Source organism: Anopheles maculipalpis, chromosome 2RL (assembly GCF_943734695.1).
Source record: "Anopheles maculipalpis chromosome 2RL, idAnoMacuDA_375_x, whole genome shotgun sequence".
NCBI lineage: Eukaryota > Metazoa > Arthropoda > Insecta > Diptera > Culicidae > Anopheles > Anopheles maculipalpis.
The window spans coordinates 49,537,363-49,557,550 of NC_064871.1; the positions used below are offsets into that span (position 1 = coordinate 49,537,363).

Sequence of the window (20,188 nt, forward strand, 5' to 3'; positions counted from 1 at the left end):
AACTCGGCTAACCCGTACTACTCGGAGCTCAGAACCAGCAGGCTTAACATCATTTAGATTTATCACACATTCTCCACTATTCTCCATCCTATTTGATCTCTTTTGCGTGCTTTTGCTGGGGGCGTACCGGACGGTCCCGGTGGATGCTTTTCGGGAAACTGATTTATGACCTAAAAGCTGCATATCACGAGCACGACGAAGTGGTTGATTATTTCCCCTCTGCGCTGCTCTGCACTCTCCTATCCTGGTCAAGAATCCATTAAGCCTCCCCACGTCTGGCAAAAAGGGCCTCTTCCGTGCAATATAAAAGAAACAAACAGACACACTTAAACACATACACACACACATACTTCCACACAGACTGGGCCAGTCTGTCGCGAGCCATGTTAATATTTCATTGGCTTTAATTACCCACGACAGTCAGATGGAGCCTGATGCAGGCGAGGCGACCATATGCAGCGCGGATATCAACGGTTACCAGGTCCTGAGAAGCTATCGCGAATGTCCGTATCTTCAGCAAACCCAAGACCGATGGGCTTTACTCGATATGGGCCATGTGATGGCTATCTGAAGCTGGAGTTTGCCCACCAACAAAACACACAAACAAACAAAGCAGAGAGAAACAGAGTAAGAAAGTGTACAAAAAATCCAAAACAAAAGCTCACCAACCCCAACGCCCCAAAATGGACGAGGTGCGATAAATGAAGGTGTTAAAGCTTGCAAAACCTTTCGGGTCGACTATTTTGTCCACCTTTTTGCAACGAAAAAAATAAACAGGTCCCGAGTTTCTCTTTCACTCTGGGCACCACGAGACACGATCCAATAAACGACAGAAAATGAATATTTTCCGGATTGTTGAGTTGCAACCCAAACACAGGGTAACGGCAGCACTCCACAACCGGTGCTCATCAACCCGAAGGCGACAGAGGCTATGCCGGAAGCTTTCACAAACACACACCGAGTGTACATGCGTGCACTTCACGCTCAAACACCCGAGACACCCGATAAATATGTAGGTGCAGAAAAAAACCAACCTTTTCACTGGATGAAGCTTCTGTTTTGCGGGTGAAAATGGTGGAACAGCACCGAGAAAGAGCAGCATCCGGCGCGACATTTTGGTTTCTACAAACCCGGTTCTCTTACCACACACACACACACACCGGTCCATTGTTGTTGCCCCGAGCAACGGGCGTCCTTTTTGGGGTTTACCATACTACGGCCCGAGGTATATGGTGACATATGACATGTGCGACATGTCGTGCTTCCGCCGGCACTTCGGTGCGGTTGCCACCGTACACCAAGAAGCGACGATGTGTAGGTTCCCTGCACACACAAACACACATGCAAGAAAATCCCCGGCACTTTGCAGAGATTGACTCTCGGCCTCTCTTGGCGCTCTGGTTTAAATATTCATGGCTTTACCTACTTTACCGTCATTCATCATTATATCCTTTCGGAACTAACTTCACCGATAGTGAGAATGTTGATGGTGGTGATGGTAGAGGTGCTGGAAGGAAAGTTGGCAAAGGCTCCCCGGCGGTGGCTTTTGTGAAGAGCGGTGCAGCATCACCCGTGGCCCAAAAACCACGACGGAACTAACCAACTTGTCAGGTTAGCAGCAACATCAGGAGACCATCACGTGAGTTATCAAGCTTCACGGTATGACGGATGAGAAATCATATACGCCTGGTTTTGCAGACTGCCGTAACACCGTAGCTGTTGATTCTCGACCATTTACTTCCCACCGTGTCCGGATAAAACGCTGAGATTGGGGATTGTTTTGATTTTCTTCAACAAGCTTTTCTTTTCACACAGTTTTCCCTTCGTTTTGGGGGATGAACTTTTGCGAAACTATTCCGTACTAGTTCCGATGTGACTTGCGAACACGAACGGACGTACGAAGCATCCCATAGTGACATCGAAAAATGGGACTTTTGAATTATTGAAACCGACGCAGTGTAGGACATGCATGACAAGCGTGACATGTTCGCCCATTCTGTGTGGCGTGAGTGTGTGCATGTGTTTATGTGGAGAACATCAAGAGTCCGAGTCTGAGGTGGTTAGTTAGCTATGTATGAAAGGTCGCATTAGATGGCTAGAGCTTCCTTCTTTTGGTCCAAAACGGGAAGCCTGGTTCCTTGTTTCTCCGAGCTCGGTTTGTGTGTGTGTGGGCAAGTGCTCTTTAGTGTTCTTAATGAGTAAAGCTTCCGATTGCTGGCTTCCCTTTTGAAGCCACCGTCGGGAACGTCGTACGGTTTGCTTGTTCCTCACCGTCAGGAAGACGACCGTTCTCCAGCAGATTGAGACACGTTTCACACACACGCAGCGACGGTGCATAATGGACAGTTCAGTGCGCTTTCATGAGAAGCTGCAGTGCACTGCAGCATATGATTTCACCGCAATCTCATCGATCGTGTGGCGTATGCGTGTGTGTATGTGTGTGTGAGGATTCTTCATAAGGCAACCGTGAGATGAGATGGAAGGGTGCTCGGCAACAACCGCACTGTCGGTCAGTATGTCAAAGCGATTGGTGTGACGTATCCGCACCTGCCACATCCGGCCACACAGTGGTTTGTGGAAAATGATTTTTCAACGCCTATAAATAACACCGCGATTGCTTTTGTTTGGCTTTTGGATGGTTGAGTCGGGCCCGGGATAACATATAACGTTATCAGCGATCCGCGAGCATCTAAATCGGGTCATAACCACACCGGCTTTGACCAACAATTCAATTGGAGTGTGTATAATTGATGCATGTATGGGATGACCAGATGGTTTGTAGTTTTTGCGAGTTGTGATGTAATTTGCTAAATTGCGGGATAGCTTTTGCATGAAAAAAATAACTGGAACCATTTCTAATTATAACGCTGGTCGAACAACGAAAACATGCAATCTGATATAGATCAGTACAGGTAGTAGATTAGAATTTAAAATATGTTTAAATTCCTATCCCGATTTTCCTCTCTGTGAATACAAATTCCATTATATGATTTCAAAGTTTCACAACGATGTTGCGATTTTCCACTGTCCTTTTGGAATTGGTGGACGATTCTGAAAGCAACTGTGGCTATTTTCATGCAATGTGTTGCAGTTCTATAAAATGTTATTATATTTGAGAAATCATCGGAGACAACCGTCAATTTAGTTGATGGAGTTACTGCTCACCAAACTATGTGACTAACAAAATAATCTAATATTCAAAATTGATAATTATCCAGGTAACTTCTTATTAAAATCATCCAATGCAGCTTGCCCATGGTGCTACCCGTCGATGCAAAACAATCATAAGTGGTCAGTCCAATCATCTGTGTCTGCCACAAACTGATTCGTAACGCTTTCGAGCACTGACGTTCATTCGTTCGTTAGTACCGCCCGGGCATGCTTATCTTGATGGACACTTCATATCGTTTGAGGCGGAACGTACGCAAACGCATTCACTGCAGCGTACAGACTTTGGATGTCACCTTCGGTCCAAGATTTGGACATACATTCAGTCCTCCGGTTTGCACTTCTCGAGCAGACAGGCGATCGATGCTGGTAGTGCATCGGATGATACTGAACATACCCTGGTATGTTCCGGGTTGTGTGCAAGTCGTTTCATGTCGGTTCCTCTAGCGACACAAATCATCGCCAATACTGGGTGTGTCCCGGCCCCGTGTGTTCTCCTCACTGTCACTGTCACATGTGTCACGGAGTGGTATTATTGAGTTATTATCCTCAAACAGCCCATTTCCTCGCCACTGGCACTGTGCCGCTTTGAAGTGAGGCACTGACTCATAAAAGTCACTTCCTTCCTAAAGCGGGAGAGAGACGTCTCACGCGGGGACCACCGGAAGTTGGAGTGTGTATGTGTGTGTGTGTGTGTGACTGTAAAAGGAAGATAACTACTTCTTCAGCCTTCCGATGGTTGTCGTTGTCTACGACCGAACTTGGCACCGATTTTCTCAACCGATTGGCCTACAGAAAATGAAAACACCGGTGGTTAAGTCTAAGGAAACGAGGACCCAATCTCAGCGACCACTACCCTTACAATCTCCGGGCTCGTGTGGGCAAGCATTGCGTGTGTCTAGAACCTATGAATAAAATTAGCATAAAATTTGATGGATGTTTCTCATACTCCTGGCTCTTGGCGCCCCGGATCTTGGGACATTTGAAAATCAAAGCCCATCTTCCATCACCACAGGACATGGGACGCTGCTCGTTTTTTTTTTTTTTTTGCTTTTTGAGCTAGGCTTTCTGAGGTCGGACGAAACCGGAATCTTGTCGTGTTTCTTGCTGCCGAGAAAAGCTATTGCACCGAACGCCACGGGATGCGCCAGACAACAACGAACCCTCCAAATGCGAACCAATACTCGAACCATCGCTTATCTTTGAGCCGAGTAATGCAAGTTTATTGTTTTACAACTGTTTGCTCTGACGCAGGGATTCAACTTCGTCTTGCGTCTAGCTAACCCTACGGTACGCTCGGTCAGGTCAAACCGAGGTGCCGAACGGTGCCGTTCAGGTCAGAAGAGAACCTCCGAAAAGCTCGCCATTGCAACAGTGAATTGGACAGGCTGCGAAATTTTAAGGATGGTTACGGTACGGAGCTCAAAAACTCATGGCGCCCGACCGATACGATAAAAGAGTCCTTCAACAGCAATACAAGGGTTTTATATTTTTACTTCTATATCCTTCAAGCTACCTACAAGACCTTCGCATGTTGCGATCTTCTCGGTGAGGTATTGGGGCAGCAAAAATTCCACTCCAAAGAAGAATGTCTGATTGCACGTACTATCTTTGCTACTTGTAATCCCGTTGTGTTTTGTGCTTCATTTTTTGTTGCACAAGGCACACCAAAATCGACTCACTCAGGAACGCGTAAAACATTACTGACCCTTCCTGTTCAGTTGTAAATTGTCCACAGTGAGGAAATGAAAAGAAGTGAGAAAGAAAAACTTCCGAATGCAAGTCCGGAACTTATGTTAGGTAGTTCTGATAAAAAAAAAACTCGCATAACCCTTCTGTAGCAGCTATTTGGTTTTAGAAAATAACGCGTTTCCTTAGCAAATGCTCTTTTTATCTGAACCCATCGTTAAATTGGAACCGGACGAGCCAGGGAGCTGTTTTCACACCGGGAAAAACTCCATTAGAACATTCAAGAGCTCGGACGGCGGTATTTCCACTCAAAACTCAGCTCGCCGGATGCTTGTTTTTTTATCGCTTCGACTGGTTCTTATCATCAGCGTCATCATCATCATCATCCACGAACTTTCGGTGGTGTCCATCGGGTCCTGCCCAGCTTTGCTTTGGGTGTAAAGTTTTAAATTAGAACCGTGTAATCGTGCTCCACTTCGTACGGGAATGTATATTTAATTTTCCACCCATTTCCACCCGATCGTCTGGGTGTTGTGTTGTGGCGGGTGTTTGTTTTATAAAATGAAACTGTCTAACCGCGAATTCACAGCTGCGTCTTATTGCTCATCGTTACGTCGGCCAGAGGCGTTTCTTGGAGTGGATGTTTTCTTTTTATATCTTTGAATTGCCAAAACAGTACGCTTTAAGGACATGATAGGAGGCAAGGGAAAGACGTAGAAGCTTGTTAAGATCATCCCTTGAGGAGTGGCTTCTAGTTGTTCTTCCTTTTTCTCCAAACAGAACATTGATACTATCACAGCGATAAGGATCTTCCGATCGTGGTAGCCAACAGGAACATAAATAATTAATAAAGATGTGTCAAACGGAGGGAAAATTGGAGTTTTATTGTTTCTGCCGCTGCTGCTACTTGTCCACCGTTCGTTAGGTTTGTTTGGGTTAGGGTTTGATGTGTTTTGTGTTCTTTGTTTTCATGCCCTCGGTGGTTCGTTCCGTACATCCTGCTCATTGACCGTTCTCTGTAGAAGTCATCCTGGTTTCCGCTTTTCTCTCTCTCTCTATCCCCCTTTTTGTGGGAATAATTCTGGTCCTTTACCTTCGCATTCTCGACCCATTCTGCGTACGATCCTTCGCGACAGCAGTAAAGGTGTGAAATGGTACTTCATGGGTGAAATGTTGAAGATTTCTGATGAAATTGGTATCCGATGAATATTCAAGTAATCGGGCCCGAGGTGGTACGCAAATTGAGCAGTGTAAGCCAAGCTACACACAAAACCCTTCGGTAAGGTCAAAGAAAGGGATGAATTTAAATGTTGAAGATACCGCTACAGTACGGCACAAGAACAACAACCATCCTCATGGATTGTTGGATGCATTTTTTGTTCTTTACTGCATTTCATTCATTTTCTTAACAACAATCCAAACAAACAAAGGCAAAGATTCCCTCCGGATGTGCCTTCGGAACGGTGGCGATGTGCGTCTTAGCTTTCCTTCCACGTGCTACGGCGATACGGTGCGTGTCCCAGGGAAACGAGAATATATTCTTCCAGCGTGCTATCGTCTCTTCGGTTTGTTATCGATAACGTTTTCTTTGAATTTGTTCGATCAACCAGCCAGAGCCAGTCGGTAGACATTAATGCTTTGTTCGTGTGAACAGCCTTTCGGTACGGTACACGAATCATTACGGATCGGATTTATTCAACGATCAATTGTGTGCAGCATTATTTATGAATCTTTTACTGATACTGGGAAATGTACCACAGAATGTTAAAGTAAACGGTTTGTTTCGGAACAATGCAATGCGTGTGCCTATTAAAGATTGCTGGATCAGGCTTTTAAGGTTTAATTCTACAGTAACAATTTTGGGTATTTGTTTAGGGCTGGACTAACCAACTAAGTGATATCAGCAAGTCTAGTAAGCTATTAGATGGCCGGCGTGACCTGTACTCGTCCGGCAACTCTCTCAAAACAGGACAAACCCGCCAGAGCCTGGCAAAAGTAGCTTAAATGTACATTTATGCACAGAGTCCATTATTCAGTGGCATATTTGAGTACTAGTACTATACATCGGGGCGGGCCGATGGTGACGCGACAAAGGCGTCGGTCTTCACAGGACCAGTGGGGATCAAGGCGTTTGGAGCACCATGGCGGAATGAATATTGGGGCCCAACACTGTCCAGTAGCGGGGCTTTATTTAAATCAAGTGTTGAACGGGGGAGGACCCACAGCCATTTGATCATTCAACATTGTTGTTGCTCTCGTTGTTCCGTTCGTACTAAATGTCCAAAATCTTGATTCTCATTATAGCGTATGCTCTCTATAGTGAGAAGCATAATTTTGCTCACTGGGTTACTTTCATGCAAGTTGAGCATACAAGACAAAATCTTTTGTAAAAAAATTAGAAAACTTCTCACTATAGTGAACAAGTCATAGTGAGAAGAGGCATTGTGTTGTGAACTCTTGAAGAAACTGAATGCTCTTTTACTTTTGTACTACTTACACTGTTTTTTTATGGAATCATTTACATTATTGTACGCAAGTTAAAGAAAATAAAATTACTCAATACACAGCGAGCAAAAACATGCTTCACGCTATAGTGAGCATACGCGTATTCTGCACTTTTGCCCAATGTGCAAAATGTCACATCAGCTGTCAAACATAACCCTAACAAAAGGAAAACAAAACATGTAAACAGAATCACGGGCACCGGTAATATGTAACAGTTTAGTTCTTTTATATACTCTTGTCCTCTGGAGGTTTTTCAGAAGAATACAACATGAATCGATTGCCGTTGCGTGTACGTGCACTATCAGAATGTTTTCGGAACAAATCCTTAGACCCTGTGGCGGTTACGGAACAGTTTTTAACCCAGATAGAATCCCACAAACCTCTGAATGCGTTCGTACGGGTAACTTCTGCAAAAGCGCTAAAGCAAGCGGAATCGTCAAGAGAACGTTATCAAAAAGAAAAACCAAAAAGTGTGCTCGATGGTGCAACGATAGCAGTGAAAGATAATTTCTGCACGAAAGACGTTCATACAACGTGTGCATCTCGGTAAGAAGTAAAATCTTCCTAACGTGTACATAGATTCTAACGAATTCTTTATCCACCTTAACATATTTTGGTTTTGCAGCATGCTGGAGAACTTCATCCCAACTTACAATGCAACTGTCGTGGAGCGATTACAGGCAAATGGAGCTGTCCTTCTGGGTAAAACTAATCTCGATCAGTTCGGAATGGGTTCCGGATGCATTGATTCTATTTTTGGCCCAACACGCAACAGCTGGAGTGAAGATTTGGAGGACAATCGATTTCGGATTGCTGGCGGTAGCTCGGGAGGATCTGCTGTAGCCGTTTCGGCCGGTTTATGCTACGCAGCTTTGGGGTCAGATACGGGCGGATCGACCAGAAATCCGGCATCGTACTGTGGGATTGTTGGTTTGAAACCAACCTACGGACTCGTATCTCGCCATGGGTTAATCCCACTGGTGAACTCAATGGATGTGCCGGGTATAATGACACGAACGGTGGATGATTGTATATCCATTCTGAATGCTATTGCTGGTCCCGATAATTTCGATTCAACGACCGTTAAGAAACAATACCAAAGCATACCGGCGCTCGAAGACAATATTTCGCTAAAAGGAGTAAGAATCGGTATTCCGGTCGAGTATCATTGTGAAGGTCTAGACGCGGAAGTACTGGAAACATGGACCATTGTAGCGGATATGCTCGAATCAGCTGGGGCTACGGTTAAATCCGTTTCGTTGCCCAACACTTCCTCGTCAATATTCGTTTATTCGATTCTGAACCAGTGTGAGGTAGCCAGCAACATGTCGCGCTACGACGGAATAGAGTACGGTCATCGATCTCAAGAGGACACCAGTACTGAACAACTGTACGCCCGTACCAGAGCCGAAGGATTTAACGGTGTTGTAAAGAATCGTATTCTATCCGGCAACTATTTCTTGCTCCGAGAGAACTACGATAAATATTTCCAAAAAGCGCTAAAGGTACGGAGGCTCATTAGTGACGATTTTGTGCGCACCTTTAAGGATGTGGACGTACTGCTTACACCCACCACATTGAGTGACGCTCCGTTCTACAAAGATTTTGTTCAAAGCAACAATCGAGATCAATGTGCTGTTCAAGACTTTTGCACACAATCCGCAAATATGGCCGGTATCCCAGCACTCTCGATTCCCGTACGATTGTCGTCCCGCCGTTTGCCGATTAGTTTGCAGCTAATGGGAGATAATTTTTCGGAACAAAAGCTTTTCACAGTTGCTGGCTGGATTGAGAAGGAGGTGGATTTCATCGCAAACTACAACTAGAGGTAAAATAAATTAATAGTTAACATTGATTATGATTACCAATTACCATATCCAATATTTTATTGCACATAACTGGCCAGTGTCCTTGCAACGAAATTATTCACCACGATCCAAAACACAACCGATATGGAATTGGGAACATTTGTTGGAAATTTGATGAATCCGCCGAATGGTTCAAAGTTGAAATTGTCCCCAAACACGATGACGGTAGAGTAGCGGTAGAAAATTGAAATGTACATCATGCAAAGGCCTAGTACGGCCATTCCACCGTAATGCAATCCGTACTCGTACGCCACCCTCATTACATTATCGCGACTTTTTGCTTCGCTCAACGATACCTCTAGTTTGCTGATTTCACGCTCGCACTTGACGTACTTGATGTATTCATCGCGCATAGAAATTTTAGCCAGTTCGGCCCGTAATTTTACTATTTCTTTCCTTCGGGCTACCACCTCCGCACTGTCACGGCAGACGAAGGGTAGGATCTGTGAAAAAAAGGACCAAAGTTGTGGTCACACATTGGGCGATAAATATGAATGAAAATACTTACGGTTTTCGATATTTTCGAGGTAAATGCCATCAGCAAGGACAGGATTGATATTACAAATATTAAATACATCGTGATTTAAGTGGTATCGCTAAAAATATAGTGTTTTATGTTACAGGTCCGTGTGGGGCAAGATAAGTTTGTTTTGATACGTTGACAGCATGTGTGAGTGTGTACAGGAGGTGAGGAATCCTTCGAATTTTTGACAATAGAAATTTGACAATCAAATTACGTATAGGCGTGTTTATTTATTTAATGTTTATTTGATTTTTGATAATTTTTATTAGTTTTTCATTTAGAATGGTTAAACTTTTAAATTTTAATCAAATCCACACGCTAAAAATCTATCTCTAGCGCAATTATTGTGATTTATTATTTATTTTAGACCAAAGCACCGATGTTCCAACATCTCTAACAATCTTGGCCCGCCTGACAGCTGTCAAAGTGCTGGACCGTCAACGTCCCATTTCCCGTACGGTTCGCGAAAATCTGTCGCCGTTCCCGCAACAATTCGCGTAGTTTGTCCGTGTGAATTCTGTCGCAGACGACACGAGTACTTCGGTCGGGGGTTTTGCGTAAAGGGTCAGCCCATCGAAGGAACGTCCTTCGGTAAGCAGCTGTTGGTGGGGCTCTACCACCGAAACTGTGGGTGCTTTGACACCATAAAATTTTACCTTTCACCTGGTTGTCAGGCGACAACGTGCAAATCCGCTAAAGCACCCGAGTGAGTGATGGCCGGAATACTTTCGATATCGTCCCGAAATCTGCCCCGTGCGGCGCTCCGGCTCGGTCTGCGCTCGCTAGAAGGACAAACGGGACCTCAGCAGGTATGTTATCGGTCGTGGTGTGTTTGAACGGTGAAGAAATTCGTGGTGGTTGTGTCTGATCGGCCGTGTCGGCCAAAAGTTTTCGCACCGGTGAAAAGTGCGGATTATGTAATCTCGAAAACGATACGGTGGACAAATGTGTGTTGGCAAACTCCCCGGTGGTCCGAGGATGACGGGACTTGTGTGTGTGTGTGACGATCGATTTTTGTCCCGGTTACGCCATGGTGCGCTGTTTTCATTGAGAGAGCCCTTTTTCCATCCTATTCATTTGTAGGGCACTGTAAGCGGTTCCCGATCCTACCACCAGGGGCGTAGATTGTTGCCGAGCATCGTGCGGTCAGCGGTCGCTGACAGCGGCCGTCGTTGCGAATCCGTTCGAAAGTAAGTTGAACTGTTATGCTTTTATTTTTAGCTGCCCATTTCTAGTGGCCTTCGCCGTTTGGTCCGTTGCTTGCCATCAGCGATCTTTCAAAGCTTGGTTGATAACAATGTATGATCACTAGCCGCATTGTGTGGTGGGGGTGTGTGATCACATGGTGGTCGTGGCACACACACACCTGCTCACAGCTACCCTACTTACGGGTAGCTATGTTTATAGTGCGGTTCACTGAAGCACGGCACCGGATCATGGCGGATTTGTTTACCTGTTTGCATTGGAATCGTTTTTAGCGATAAGCCACTAATTACCCATCTGTTGTCCTTTTATTGTTTTCGATTGATAGCTCTATCAAGGCGCAGAGATGGGCAGCGAACGAGCGCACCATCTTTACCTCGGCACGCTTGCTGTCGTCGGAGATAGTAAAGGTACCCCCGTTTGCCGATTCCGTGTCCGAGGGTGATGTGAAGTTCGAGAAGAAAGTCGGTGACGCGGTGGCCGCCGACGAGGTGGTCATGGAGATTGAAACCGACAAGACCACCGTCGGAGTACCGGCACCTGGACATGGTATTATCGAAGAGATCTACGTTGCGGACGGCGACACGGTTAAAGCCGGTCAGCAACTCTTCAAGTTGAAGATTACGGGCGAAGCGCCAAAAGCTGGCGCACCCAAACCAGCCGATGCGCCGGCGGCAGCCGCTCCTCCACCACCGCCACCACCACCACCGCCTGTAGCAGCTGCTGCCCCACCGCCACCACCACCGCCACCAGCGGCCGGAGCACCTCCACCACCAGCGCCACCGAAACCGGCGGCACCGATTAGCCGTATGCCCGTCGCTGCCATCCGCCATGCGCAGGCCATTGAGGCGGCCACGGTGAAGGTACCGCCGGCTGACTACAGCAAAGAGATCACCGGAACGCGCACGGAGCAGCGCGTGAAGATGACCCGCATGCGGCTGAAAATTGCGTCGCGTCTAAAGGAGGCACAAAACACGAACGCAATGTTGACGACTTTCAACGAAATCGACATGAGGCAAGTATCGGTGATAATGCCGTTATCTTTCAGTCCGTGTGTCGTCGGTTCTTATCGCTGCTGGCAACAAGACAGATGAGTGGCATCTTGACACGACTAATCCATCCGCTTCGTGGTTTGAGTTTCCTGGTGTTTTGAAACTGTGCAATCAGCACCGATGGCCAAGCCTCCAACAGGGTTTCATTTGATGTCTGCTTGATTTTAGAGCATTTTTGGAATTCATGCTTGAAAGTGTGAATTTCTGCATATTTTTGCCTCCAATGAGACAGAATTGCAAAACTTGGATGACGCATCAACCTTGAAGGAGGGGTCCGATGACGTATCATGTCATGCGAATGGCGAAGGCCAGCCAACGCATGACGTAATTATGAGATGTATTGTACGCGGAAAAAGACGTGGGAAACGGGGCACGCATGCGTGTACGATTTAGCACTAACCGCTCCACCAACATTATTCCTTCCCCAATGCTCCATCGGCCATAACTTTTGGGCGATTATTTAACGAGTTTGGCGAGAGTAAAATATAAAAATAACGTTTTAGATAATTGAAATTTGCCGTATGGATCGGCCTTGCTGCCACCAACTGGTGAACATAAGCTAATCGTTTATTTTTGCAAAGAATCAAGCACGAAGAGCATTCTGTCTTTACCATGACGCACTCAAAAGAACGTGTCGATAATATTAAAATAATGAACCCTTTGTTAATTTTAGTTTCATCATGGATTTCCGTAAGCAACATTTGGAAGCGTTCCAAAAGAAGTACGGCATGAAGCTGGGCTTCATGTCTGCCTTCTGCAAAGCGGCTGCCTATGCTCTGCAGGATCAACCGGTCGTCAATGCGGTCATTGAAGAAAACGTAAGCATCGCACGATTATTGATATCGCTTTATCAAGTCTAATATAAACGTTTTCAATTTTAGGAAATTATCTATCGCGATTACGTAGACATTTCGGTAGCGGTAGCATCACCCAAGGGTTTGGTCGTACCGGTGTTAAGAAATGTGGAAGGTATGAATTATGCCGACATTGAGCTGGCCATCGCTGGGCTCGCTGATAAGGCAAAGAAGGGAACGCTCGCTGTGGAGGATATGGATGGTGGTACCTTTACCATTTCGAACGGTGGCGTGTTTGGATCGCTGCTGGGAACGCCCATCATCAATCCGCCACAGAGCGCCATTCTCGGTATGCACGGCATCTTTGAGCGGCCGATCGCCGTAAAGGGACAGGTAAGTAGAGCGAAATTTATTTCTTTTTCTTATCACAATGCTCATATGCTGAATACTATTCATTCATCGCTTTCCAGGTGGTTATCCGACCAATGATGTATGTCGCCCTGACCTACGACCATAGGTTGATTGATGGCCGTGAGGCTGTCACTTTCTTGCGCAAGGTTAAGGCTGCGGTCGAGGATCCACGCATCGTGCTGGCCGGTCTGTAAACGAATACATACATCCATGCCAACTGTCGCCTGTCTACGTTCACGAAGAAGAAGGATCTCGCTAATCATAAATATGGCAGAAACCTACCACATTTGTATGACGGTCGATGGAACACTCAGCAGGACAACGATTTTATACAGCACCAACCTAGTAAATCGTGTACCGTGTTAGAGATTGCACAACCGTTGCCTCATTACTTGTTTCTTATGAATCTTTACCCTTTACCGCAGTTCCCACTCCAAAACCTCTCAGAGAGGTGGTACGGTGTACGATTAGATACGGACAAAGTTCAAGCTATTGTAGTGTTAACCCGACAGTTTGAACTTCTCAAAGCGTCAAACGTTAATGCTAGTTGCGCGATTGTTAAGATGACGAAGAGGATGATTATACTAATTTTGCCATGAAAATCGTGTCCCAAAATCCGTCGTCTGCCAAGCCAGGGTGGACCGGAGCTGAACCGGACGCTAAATGTTGTTCTACGAAGATGGTTCTGCTAGTTGAATGGGATGGAGTTCGTTCGGCAATCGTAACGTAGTAGCAGGTAGCAGTAGATCCACTAAGCGATATAACAAGCACATCATCATCAAGCATCAGGTGGTTCGAATTATGGTGCTCTATTAAAAAAAACGACGATATTTCGGTACACTGGCGCTTACAGTGCACGTGAACAACAGACGGGAAAGGAAGGGTGATAGAACGTTGTGCTTAACATCTTCTTAACTTGATAACATTTCGAGACAACCTTTGCAAAAAAACGAAGCAAGAAACACCGCAGTTTAGGTAGAGAAGTATTTATTTGAGTAAAAAGAAAATAAAACCCAGTATGAAACATTAAGCCCCTATTACGGTCCCTACTCATTACGATTGTGTTCTACTTTAATAATCTGTTACGGTGACCATCATTGGGATTTGAGAAAAATGATAATGAAAAAGGAATTATTGGAATGATTATAATTATTTCGTGATGATCTTATTGGCAAAGAGCAACGGTGCCAACGTGGATTCCCTTGCTAAACAACTCAAGCAAAAAACCCAAAAAATTGTTTGAAAGCCTGCGTGCAAGCTCTGACGCATACAAATACTTGTGTGCAAGGTTGCTAAAAATCATAATACAGGGTATGCCGGATCATTTTTGTTTTCTTCTCGTGTTTATTCTCTTTACAGTTTTTCAGATATTTTTCATTTCGTCCTACATCTTTTCGTTGTTTGACCGAGTCTGAAATAATTTTGAATACATTTCGTGGCATCCGTTTTTTACTGGCAGTAAATGAGACATTTGAGAAGATAGATAATAATAATTTTTTTTTTATTCATAAAGGACGGCCAGGCCGTATTGCTTAGATAATAATAATGTTCTAGTTTGAAATGCTGAAAAGAATAGTACATGTTACACGTCTTTAAAATATTTTGGAATATTTGTTTTTGCACAATGTAAGTATATTTTTTAGCTAGGGATAACGTACCTACTAGGTCACGCCGGCCATCGAAATGACTTACTAGACTTCCCGGTACCACGTAGTTGGTTAGTCAGTCCACACTACGGGGGAACTGTCCGGATGGGGTTTGAACCCCGGTCATGCCGTGTGGGATACATAGTAAAACGAGGTACCGTAAAAAACATGCAGACTGACGCCAAAAAAGCATACAAGCATAAAAAATCTCGGACGCACCCAACTATTTATGAGTCAACGTCATTAAACCACGAGAAAGTTCTTCAAAATTCTTCGGGAATACTCTACAATGCATTCGTTGAAATTCTATATTTTTGTTAGTTGTTATACAATCACACGCTTAATTCTCCTGAAGACGTTGTTGACATACTTTTTCTTTGGCTTACCGAACTCCTGCTAGGTCATACCGGCCATCTAACGGAATAAGAGGCTTATTGATACCACGAAAGGGAAACGAAATGGGATGGGATTTACACCCAGGTCGAAAATGTAATGTACATAACTTGTAGGAATTCGTCAACAAACTGTAGTATGAAATGAATTGTAGATAGAAATACGTAAGACATATCAAGAATACCAGGAAAAGTTACAAAAATCGGTAGATCGGTCGTACTTTTAAACTAAACTAAAAGCACCCGAACGATCCATACTTCGTCTTGAAAAGAGAGAGGAAGCTTTGCGGTGCATCCACCAAATCTTCATCTATGGCGAGAAAGAGTATTTGTGGAAATGGATGTTAAATAGGACTTCACTAACGAAAGAATAGAAGACGATGCTTGAAATCCCTTAGAATGACGTAATAAAGTGAGTACTGATTACAAAATCAAACCACTGGCAACAATTTAAATATCCCAAAGCTAAGATTAGAAAACTGCATGTTATGTGGAAGATGTGTGGATCCTTAGATGTGACTAGCCAGAATTTCTTTGAAAAGTAGATAAACCTGATCTTTTGTGCCTTCTGTTTAGAGAACCATAAATTTCTTTTGCTGCTGAAAAACTTAGATACTAAATTTCGACAGTAAAGTAATAAAATAAATCATCCTCTTATATAATCGAATAAATTTACATTGCTACTTTAGAGTTTTTTTTGTATTTATTATTGTTAATTAATAAAATTCAATAAGGGTAGCAATCTCTTTTCGTTTTTATTAATTATCACCAAAAGCTGCCTTTTTTCAACACCGCTTGTGAAGACTAAATTAAGTAACAATAAAGTTTTTCCAATAAAAGCACTTCCTCCTGAAATAGATAACATTACACCATCAAAAAAAAACCTTTTAATAAACATACTTTATAAAGAAGTCTAAAAAAGAGAGTGTGATGAAGTAGGGTTGTATCAATGAATGCAGAATGCTTATATGGACTGCTCCATGTTGTAGTGAAGGAGGTAACTTAAAATATGCGATGATAGTATTGCATTTTGTTTTAAATTTCATCCACATTTTATTTAGTCAACTTCACCCAAAGAGACAAACATGATTTATGAAATGACATATGACAGCAACGTACAAATCGGTCTGCCTAAGAAAATAAACTTTACTTGTAGTTGATTAAATCTCTGCGACGCGTCCTAAGAACTGAACTGACAAATTGATTGTGTTCAAATCATCCTTGGATTCGACCGTATTTTTAAGAAATTCTAGAAAATAATACCTGTAATACTGTAATAGATCACTCTGCTGTTCCTAAGTCTAATTGAATCCATGGCAATGTATTCGAGTCAGTTAAATATGAAATAGAAAAATTTCCTTCCCATTCTTAAAAAAAATAATTGAATGACCATTTGTTATTGTATTCTTCAATAAGTTTAAACACATTTTTGCTAGTCAAACAAGCATTACTAAAAATGGCACATAAAAAAAATGTCACGAAATAAAACAAAGACAAACCCCGACCAGTAGTAGTAAGGAGCCATTTTGGGGGGCACATTAATGTCGGAAGTTTTGTCATAAACCATGAGATACGAGCGAATGATTATGTTTTATTGCCACTTTGTTCGGGACCGTGTCTGGGTGTGTGCTCAAATGCACTTTCGCCTCCATTGGCCGGAAATCAGCAAAAGATGACTGTTGTAGCATGGCAGCGCAAATGCCAAAAGACGCTGAAGAAGATTTGACTCGACTGAGTTCGGATATTTCGATGTAGAAAAAAAAAAGTCTATTCATCATGGCTCAGCAGGACACTTATTGGTGGTGGATGATGAAGAGGAAGTAACGTAACGATCGCGACAGGTTAAAAAACGAGGAAGGAATGTCCGGTTTTTTGGGAAACTTAATAGACTATGGAGAGAATAAATAAAACACAACAATTTTCCGTTTTTTGTTTCTTGTGTCTCCGAATATGCTTCTTCGTCTTCTTTATTTCGTGTCTTTAAATCTTCAACGTAGCTGTTAGACTTATTTATTTTATTTTATTATTTTATTCATTACAGTAAAAAAATAGTCAAATAGATGATGAGAGTTGTTAATTGAAACATTCGCTCTGAGGAAAGGGTCATCCTGGCATTAACGCGTGAGCTTGGTTGGAATATGGAGAGAAGGTCTAACAAACAGGCGATGGGCAGGTCCATATAGGGAGAGCTGAAGGAAAGGAGCATCAATGTTCCTGGACATAGCATCCAGCGATGAAGGTAGTTTGGGAAAGCGAATGGCGGGTTTGGAGTGTTTCAAGGCCTGATAAGCGATAGCGGTAAAGGTAAGAGGGTATTGTCGCATTGTGACGAAAGCCACTGACGAGTGGTAAATCGCGTGAACTTGCGCTTGCGAAATGTTAATTTCTGCGGACAAAGAAATAAACAATTTGTACAACACCAAGCGGATAAATGCTCGAGGAAATTTTGAAGAACGACAATCAGATAACGATGTTACAGGGAAGGAATATTTTGAGATCTTCAGCGTACATGAGGACACCACCAGAGAGAAACACATTAACACAATCGTTGAGAAATAACAACAGGAAAACCAGAGGACTCCGAACACTGTTCTGAGGGACTCTACCAAGAAGATCAAGTCTATTGAGTTGCAAAGCAAGCGGTCAATTGGGACACAACTGGGACATATACGCAAACAAGACGAGACTGAGGAGACAAGGGACATGATAATAAATAAAACATTATGTTTTTTTCTTGTACCTCCGAATGTGCTTTTTCTTCTTTATTTCGTGTTCGCCAATCTTCAAAGTTACTGTAGCTTTACTTCAATGCTTTCTTCATTTTATCAATAGTGTTTCCTTAAATTCGTATAATCTTGGTTTTTGCTGTTTTCTTTTTTACTAGCAGTTTATCAGGTTCATGGTGTGATATTGGAATCATTTTAATATTCTTCTACAGTGCCTACCTATGTTTTGAGAGTAAAGTATTTTCTACTACAATGTCTAGTATCATTAATATAATGGTCTTTTTATCTACAGGTTTTGTGTGCCATTTTGTTCGATTTCAAAAATTTCTTCACTCGCCTAACTCTTCTGATTGAACCCCGTGTACCGAGATAAGTTTTCCGGATAAGGTATGATTTTCTTGAATGTTCCACGCCAACAAATGTGTGCCTTTTGTCCGAACATCGTGACCGGCTGACGGTTGTTGATATCTCTTCATCGCGTTTGCTGTTGGTCGTCCAGATTTTTGGGGTGGGTGCATTCCGTTAAACAATTAAGATAAGCTCCTTCAATCCCATTTGAAAGACGGTTAGTAGTAGTAGTAGAAGTAGCTGTAGTAATGGTCAGGTTATGGCGTATGCGTCCTGTCCTGTCTATTGTCCATTGACCATTTCAATACTAGAAAAAGGTAAAAACTTGCCGCTAGAAAAGACGACTTCGACATGGGTGCTTTTGTTTGATAATTAATTTCTTCACGGACAGTGACACTGGCCCTGGACAGTGACGATGACTTGAGTGGTGTGCACAGAAAGTGTGTCACGGATTTAGTAAAGGATGCAAGACGAAGTTCCAGAGTCCCAACACCAGTCAGTGTGTGTTGAGTTTTGCCTTCCTTCCTGGTTTGTTAACCGTTATTGGCCTATCTTGATTTGGTTGCACACGACGATTCAAATTCGTTTGAAATCCGAATCCGAGGGTTACACGTGAGTCCGTTACGATTGTTCCCGCACAGTTTTGTTCCCTACCGTCCGACACAGGCCCGTCCCATTTTGTTTTCCTGAGTTGTGTGTGTGTGTTTTTTTTTCCCTTATTTCTATTCTACTTTTGCCATGCGGTTTTGGCGTGTATGAGTCAATGGGTAAGCTCCTTGGGCTTACAAAAGGGGATGAACGTAAATAGAATTCGCGGTGTTAATGTTAGGGGTCGTATTTATATGAGACAAGGACGAACATGCAAGTCTTGCCAGCTGGTGACAGTTGTTTTTTCGATAGTTTTTTTTTTGCTTTAGATTAGTTGAAATTGTTCCTCTTTTCCTTTGGACTCTGAACGATGCTGATGGATTCTGGAGAATCGGTAGACGAATTTTTACACAACTTCGGTTTAGTTTGTCCAATTTGTTGACGCAATGCTACCGCTGTCAACGCCGACCGAAACAAGGTTTTAAAATCAGCATCATTACATTCTTGAGATTGGTTATTACAGAAGTAGTTTCCCTATGATTAATTCATTGAACATTAATTTGTTAAATATTTTTCTTCGATTGTTGCACAACCACAATTGAATCCTCTTTTTGATCTTCCATGACAATTTTGTCGGCTAACTTATCATCTTTCTTGAATTATATCCTTAAAAATGATTGCATCTTCGACATTGCCTATTACTAACCATTAATTTCATCGATAAATTTTCTTTTTGACTGCAACTATTTTAACGGGAGACATTTTTTAAAATATTTTTGTTTTCGATTTTGACCTCCTTACCTTTACTTATACTTTTACAGTTTGAGCAAGTTTTTTTTTCCCTGTATAATGTGCTGTAAAGATGGTACGCGTTCCTGTTTTGTATCCTTCAGCACAGCAACAGTTAAAATAGTTTTCCTGTATGTTTGTTTGCTTAATTGCTTTAGCGAAATGAATATTAGCTACTTGTATGTTGGATGTAATTTACTTTTTTGAAGCTTTATTCTTTATTAACCAGGACGGATAAAAATGATTAGCTTCCATTTTGTTGTCTGCTCTTTAGTGCAGCTGGTGTAACTTTTTGTTTGTTTCGTTTTGCTTGCTTGTTTATAAGGCACTTAAGCATGAACATTTTCCACAACTTTTGTTTGCTTTTTGAATTCAATTACGTAAAAATTATGTTAGAAGTTTTTTAATAATTCAGTTGTTCTTTTTAGCTTTCTCTTTTATGTATTTTCTCTCCTACTTATTATGTGCTCTACACTAATCGTTTTT

The 20,188-nt window shown here is 42.9% G+C and overlaps 4 protein-coding genes across 4 annotated transcripts in view; 3 read left to right on the forward strand and 1 right to left on the reverse strand.

Annotated features, from left to right (window-relative positions):
- The window catches only part of LOC126559687 (DNA topoisomerase I, mitochondrial), a 524,180-nt gene that overhangs the window by 470,051 nt on the left and 33,941 nt on the right, over positions 1-20,188 (forward strand). The gene's annotated exons all lie outside the window — the stretch shown is intronic.
- LOC126557859 (glutamyl-tRNA(Gln) amidotransferase subunit A, mitochondrial) lies at positions 7,628-9,226 on the forward strand. The gene is made up of 2 exons (XM_050213767.1): positions 7,628-7,908; positions 7,988-9,226. Exons 1-2 carry the CDS (start codon positions 7,631-7,633, stop codon positions 9,186-9,188), a joined length of 1,479 nt encoding a protein of 492 aa, XP_050069724.1. The 5' UTR covers positions 7,628-7,630; the 3' UTR covers positions 9,189-9,226.
- LOC126559266 (guided entry of tail-anchored proteins factor 1-like) lies at positions 9,218-9,809 on the reverse strand. Its single transcript, XM_050215395.1, has 2 exons — positions 9,739-9,809; positions 9,218-9,673 (listed from the first exon to the last, which is right to left on the reverse strand). Exons 1-2 carry the CDS (start codon positions 9,805-9,807, stop codon positions 9,248-9,250), a joined length of 495 nt encoding a protein of 164 aa, XP_050071352.1. The 5' UTR covers positions 9,808-9,809; the 3' UTR covers positions 9,218-9,247.
- Positions 10,183-13,714, forward strand: LOC126557861 (dihydrolipoyllysine-residue succinyltransferase component of 2-oxoglutarate dehydrogenase complex, mitochondrial). The gene is made up of 6 exons (XM_050213770.1): positions 10,183-10,562; positions 10,837-10,943; positions 11,285-11,971; positions 12,682-12,826; positions 12,890-13,195; positions 13,273-13,714. The coding sequence occupies exons 1-6, from the start codon at positions 10,467-10,469 to the stop codon at positions 13,405-13,407; spliced, it is 1,476 nt and encodes a 491-aa protein (XP_050069727.1). The 5' UTR covers positions 10,183-10,466; the 3' UTR covers positions 13,408-13,714.

Excerpts from the sequence above, each read along its gene's own strand:
- LOC126559266 (XM_050215395.1), bottom strand. The coding sequence starts at position 9,807 with ATGTATTTAATATTTGTAATATCAATCCTGTCCTTGCTGATGGCATTT. Across the intron at positions 9,674-9,738 it reads CCTCGAAAATATCGAAAACC|ATCCTACCCTTCGTCTGCCG; the intron begins GTAAGTATTTTC and ends TTTTTTTCACAG.
- LOC126557859 (XM_050213767.1), top strand. The coding sequence starts at position 7,631 with ATGAATCGATTGCCGTTGCGTGTACGTGCACTATCAGAATGTTTTCGG. Across the intron at positions 7,909-7,987 it reads CATACAACGTGTGCATCTCG|CATGCTGGAGAACTTCATCC; the intron begins GTAAGAAGTAAA and ends TTGGTTTTGCAG.
- LOC126557861 (XM_050213770.1), top strand. The coding sequence starts at position 10,467 with ATGGCCGGAATACTTTCGATATCGTCCCGAAATCTGCCCCGTGCGGCG. Across the intron at positions 10,944-11,284 it reads CGTTGCGAATCCGTTCGAAA|CTCTATCAAGGCGCAGAGAT; the intron begins GTAAGTTGAACT and ends TTCGATTGATAG. Across the intron at positions 11,972-12,681 it reads TTCAACGAAATCGACATGAG|TTTCATCATGGATTTCCGTA; the intron begins GCAAGTATCGGT and ends TGTTAATTTTAG.